This window comes from Tachypleus tridentatus, chromosome 10, assembly GCF_004210375.1.
Source record: "Tachypleus tridentatus isolate NWPU-2018 chromosome 10, ASM421037v1, whole genome shotgun sequence".
In the NCBI taxonomy this organism is placed as follows: Eukaryota; Metazoa; Arthropoda; class Merostomata; order Xiphosura; family Limulidae; genus Tachypleus; species Tachypleus tridentatus.
In genome coordinates, this window is record NC_134834.1 from 164,073,351 (window position 1) to 164,079,350 (window position 6,000).

Below are 6,000 nucleotides of genomic sequence, written 5' to 3' on the forward strand. Positions count from 1 at the left end.
AAGCAATTTAATTAGTGAACTATGATTCAGAGTGAACTGATAAGTTAGTTAGTGAATGCTGCCGTTTTATGACCGATCATTCAGTATTTCATTCAACCAGTTTTGGACTGTATTGTACATACGAGAGAAAATTTATCATGTAAGTGAATGTCAAGTTTTATTTGTGAGTTAGGCCTATGAACTAACGTAATTTGTTGACTTTACACGTTACATTCGCGTAATAAATAAATAACTCACTACCAATCAGTTGAGTGGTCTTTGGATTACTTTTACTGAATAAAAAATAACACTCGATAGAAACCATAATAACACTATTATTATCAACTTCAGTACACGTTTTGGAGCACCATGCACTCGGGTTAGCCTTTCGTATTAAACTAATTAGATCGTTTGTTTGTTTATGGTTAAGTACAGTACAAACCAACACCATGGGCTATATGTGCTGTACCCATTACGGGTATCGAAACTTGGTTTCTAATGTTACAAACCTAAAGATTTACCGCTGTACCACTGTGGATGCAAACGAGATATACCAGAAATCTTCATACACACATTCACTTTTATCAATATTTTCCAACATTTACGTAGTTTATGCACCAAATTAATAAACACCTGTTTGTTTCAATTACTACGTGATAATATCCACCACCTAAAAGAAAAGTCATGCTTCTTGTTGAACATCTTATTAAGTTATAATATTTACCTTCTCAAGGACGATCCTACATGAACCTAATGGTTTCCCCATGATAGACTTGTAACTTCACACTTATTCTTCCTCAAATTGGTTATATTAAAATCAAAAAAAGTACACTTAATAATGTATCTTAAGAAACCTGAAGATGACGTAGGAAGGTCGAAATGTTGTTCTCTCCTTATCATTCAATAAAAGTGTTAATACCCATACCAGCCGTTCTGAGATACATTTTTATTTCAAGTTTCTCGTCATCAAGAATTGCACTTAATACTTTACAATTTCCAAGTTTAGTTTTTAACACTTGAGCAAAAGATAATTACGCTTTAGTTTCGTATACTTTACACTGTAACTGTCCAATTATCGACATGTTTATATCGTCACGACCGATGGGAACAATATATATATCGCATCATACTGAGTAATTTTGTTTTTGCCTGTTACAACAGTAAGTGCGACGAACAGACGAACTGAACAAAAAACAATAATCTTAAATGTAAAACGCATTGGAAAACCAGCACTAAACAATGGGATTGACTGCTATATTGGCGATTGATTGGAATTAATCACAAAGTCACACAATGGGCTATCTGCGTTGTGCCCACCACAGGTATATGGTGCTTCTGCCAATATGCAGAAGCGAAGATAGAATGGTGAACCACTTTTGACCTTCCAATGCATCCAGACAACCATCTATCAGCATTTTCCCATCAGAAATCGAAACAGAACCAGCATATGCCATTCTTATCTGTGATAATCTAAGGGTTGCATGATCACATCATCTAATATCTACTCTATCTGAGAGCTTACGACATTCCCAGTGCTCCAGGGAAGGCTCTGTAGCAGTTATTTATTTGAACTAACATCCTATAGCGACAAGCAATGTTTGTTTGACTCAATCGACCATCTAGTCTCACTAATACATAAGACTTTTACCCAACTGCTCACTGACAGCCAGTCATTGAGTTTAAGCCAGACATCTTATATAGTTCTCAAACAGTGACCTCAGATATGTCGTCAGTCTACTGCTTGTTTGTGAACCAAGCATGATGAATGTGACTCTGGGACTGCTGTTTTGCTTAATGTTTCTTAGTGTCAAATCTCGTTGGAAGATGAATGGCCAACTGCTCATAATTGCAGGCCATCAATGAGAGTGCATCCATATTCAGGCAGATCACTCACCAAGCTACCTGCTTTCTTGAAAACAAACAATTCATTGGTTATACAGCTGCATTACATAGTGATAACACAGTTGACATTATTCATAGTAAACCATGAAATATGGCCTGCATATACTGAGATATGATGATTTCTCCATCCTCGTACTCTCATTCTGTCTACTGTTTTGTGGGTCAGTTATAACAAGAATAAGGTGTCTTTCTACAAAAGCTCAGTTCTCTGGATGCACAGGCATAACTTACTTTTAACTTCTGAAGAAGATTCGCAGAATGTATATGCCTGAACCGAAGCAATAATTACAATTGCCATGTGGCTCACAAAACCTAGATATAGTTAGATATATGCTTTTCCAATCACGTTTAGTCTGTCAGCATTTCTAATAACGAATTCTTTATTAATTGCAGTGCTGGCTTTGCTCAGACTATTTGATGCTTGGCAAGACCTGCCAGTGTCCTGGTTATTCCTTTGTAAACAAGGAACTTTATTTCTCGCCCATATATTTTGATGGGGATGTACCAATATTCAGAGAGCCATCATACCCTACAGTACAAGCTGTCTACTGCACCTCATCAACTCAATTTACATTATTTTTCTGGAGTGGAAATAAAAGCAGTGGTTGAGCAAAACTATCTGTTCAACCTATTTTGTTGTATGGCAAGGTAAAAGCAGTTCATCCAACAGTGACTCAGCTTCCCATACTCGAAATATGTACTTCGTTTATTTCTTCCCAAGTGACATCCAGTTGAAGGCATTATAAATGTAAGCATCATGACAGAAACACGGTAGCCTATATTAATATTGCTGTATCGCAATGTCAAAACGTATTAGCAGCTATTGGTTTCCTCTATAAAATCAGAAACTAACAAATATCACTTACTTGTGCAGAATAGTCTGGCATAAGGACAAACACGGCAGCTGCATTTATCCTTCTTCAGACTTATTCAAGGTAACCATTTCCAATATCATTGCAGCTGACACTGACTCAGAGGAAGTTAGAATATCTCTTATTCTTAGACGTTGCTGTATAAGATTGTTCAGGAATCCCTCTATAGACTTGTCCATTAGGATGTTTTCATGTTTTCTTGTGCATATCATCTGTATATACATTAAAGCTCTCAAAGTTTATCAATGGATAGCTTAGTTTCTCCTAGGTCCAAGTCTTCATATACTTCAGTGGTGACTATATCCCAGAATTGAGAGCATCAACGACTTGCAAGTTCAAATTTAGAGTAAAGTATTGGCATCACCTGCTCCACAGTCCATTTGTCCCAAGCACTGAAATTGCTTGAAGAAACAGTTCAAGTCCTCGTTCATCTATTCCTTGGAAGTCAAGAGGTGAGAGCTACTTTGCTTTTCTCCATATGCCTGTGATCTTGGCTTAAGCCTCTCATTCTCAGACTCATATTTTATACCTGGCATAACAGTACTTAATGTAAAAGCAGGCCGGCACAGGAATCCATACATTCAAGTAAGTGTTAGACCAATGTTCCTAAGACATGAAACGTCATGGTATTTATGTTACTTCATAAAATCGTTCAGGACGACTACTGGTCCCATTAATGCCTATGATTATCCAAATAATGGGCCTCTCGTCTTGGAGAGACTCAAGCTACACCACAGATCATTACCTTCACCAGTTTGGTTTTGCCATTTTGCTCACTGACAAAACAGCTGCTGTTGGCGAACATCATCCACCAGTGGCATCTCTCTTCCCTACTGATTGAATAGTGGCATCAACGAGAGCCAATGAAACAGCCGCCTAAGGATCTTATTAATACTCCTCATTACGTCCCAAACACAATAAAACACATACTACCACAACAATCCTTATCTGACCGCATCTCAATGGCGATGAACCACAGAGCAGAATATTCCCCACTCATCTAGTTGCCACAGACTGTCTAGAAGCTAAGAGGATAAAAAGACAAAATATGTTGTACATCACAACCTTCTATAAAAACACTTAAGTGCAGTGAAATTTTAAAAAGAATTATTTCCAGTGTTAATAGGTAGTATAAACGCAGTAACCACAATACAATAAAAACTTCATTCTGAACTGTACAAATATCCACCCAGAGATGTAAAGTACTTGGAAAGGATTTGCTGAGGTCGCTATAAAATGCAGATTACAAAATGTTCCCAACATTCTCAGCTGTCAGCTATATATGTATTTCGTAAACTGTCCATCAAAATTCGTTTATTTCTCGAGTGGATCGTTTAAAACTTATATATGTTCGAATTCATTTCTTTTTCATCATTTGCGATCAAAAACAACAAACACAGATATTTCAGTAATGGCGTGCCCGCAGGGTTGTATAGCAGTTGCCCATAATATGACCCGAAGAATGTGATCGGCTTCCGAGGATTTTACAGTAGCATCGACAGGAAAATTTTCAATAAACCGCCAGTACAACGATCGTGAAACGTGTACATAGAAATCATTTTAATTCTCTCTAAGCACCGCATACGCAATATCGGAATTCAGATAAACAGTACAGTGTTATTAAATGTTGCATTTTGTTCTGTTACAAAAAAAAGCTGGATAGATGTACTTAAAACATCCTAGTAATGTTATCACCATCAATATCTATATAATCTTCGACACATCGGTAAGTTTACACAATATCCTTTGAGCTGAAGTCTGCTGTTACAAATAATATTTACAATACTACAAAACAACATATAGAAAATTGCAACATTGAGTATACATGAAACTCCCACACGAGCATAAAACTTTTGTTTTAACGTTGTATTGTACGATTCTATCGAGATATAAAACTGCTGTAACCTTGCATTCTTCATGTTAAAAATGTTTTATATTATCAAAAAATAGAATAATTTAAGGGTTTTTCGCGTAAAGCTACACAAGTGTTATCTGTGCATAAAGATGGTCCACTTTTCACATGATAGACTATAAGGACAGTTAGTTAACAGTATCCACTGTCAATTCTTGGGTTACTTTTATATTATCGATTAGTATGTGATCCAAATGTACCCTCAGACTAGCAGTCCGGAAATGTTAGCTGAAAGGGTACGTCTGACCCATATACCTTCAAATAAACTATTAAACAAGAAATGTCAACACAATGTCTAATTCACTAAAGTTGATATTTGTCCCGTTACTCAAAAAAATAAAGTATCCTTAAAATAATTTTTATGTTATACATTCTCGATTTAGTATAAATCTACGTTAACGTTAATAACAAAAAAGAAAAATATGAATAATATAATCGTAGTGTCAACAAGAACAATCAGTCCTCGTTCCGCCGCTCCATTTCGATATTTGGGCCACATTTGGGGAGGAGTGTCCCACATTGGCCTTCCAAATTTTAGATTTTCGTGTACATCGGTATACAAGTTTTCGCGATACGCGAGAGAAAACAAACACCGACCTGATTACAATACCCCTTCCCCCCACCGGAGACGAGGGTAATTAATGCTATAACATGAGAAAATGTGGTAAAATTTGCAGGTTGGACTTACATGGGTAATTTAATAAAGCAACAATGAGCTTATTGGTAGTTCTAAATACGTAAGAAAGAATTGTATCACTGGCAGAAAAAAATCTAGTCGTGATAATTTGAAAAATCTAAACTACCACATAACAGTCTACAATACATAATTACATAAAATACTATTTTTGATGATAATTTGGAAAATCTGAACATCTGGGACACGAACAGATTGACGGACAAATACGTGGCTCTAAAGTCTGAAAACATAAGCGAAATATTTTAATAAAAATAGATCACATAACTTACCACCAGTCTTATTATGCTCTTCAATCTCTAGACCTTTCGTTCTGACTTTCATAATAATATAATGAATCCTTTACATAAAAGTTAATATTCTATTTTTGCCTCTACAAATTAGACTAAACGTGCTAGCTGTCCCGAAGAGATTGGAACACATGCTGCGTGTACTTTTATGCGACGAAAGGGTAGGCTGACATAAATATTTGTGTTGAATTTAGCCGAATGGTTTACTATATCCTCTACTCTGCAATAAATATTTATAAGATTCTTTGTAGCATAATATCAGAATATCGATTTCTCGTGTGAAAAACCACATTAAAAACAATACAAAGTACAATTTTTAATATTATTTTTTGAAACGAAAAAGGAAAAATA

General features: G+C 35.8%; 1 protein-coding gene across 1 annotated transcript in view; it reads right to left on the reverse strand.

The window, feature by feature from the left end:
* Window positions 1-5,791, reverse strand: part of LOC143230828 (choline transporter-like protein 2) — a 69,940-nt gene extending 64,149 nt beyond the window's left edge. The window contains exon 1 of the mRNA XM_076465042.1: window positions 5,632-5,791. Within this exon, the coding sequence (XP_076321157.1) occupies window positions 5,632-5,683 (52 nt within the window). The 5' untranslated portion in view covers window positions 5,684-5,791. The remainder of the gene's footprint in view (window positions 1-5,631) is intronic.
* Between the last annotated feature and the right edge of the window lie 209 nt (window positions 5,792-6,000).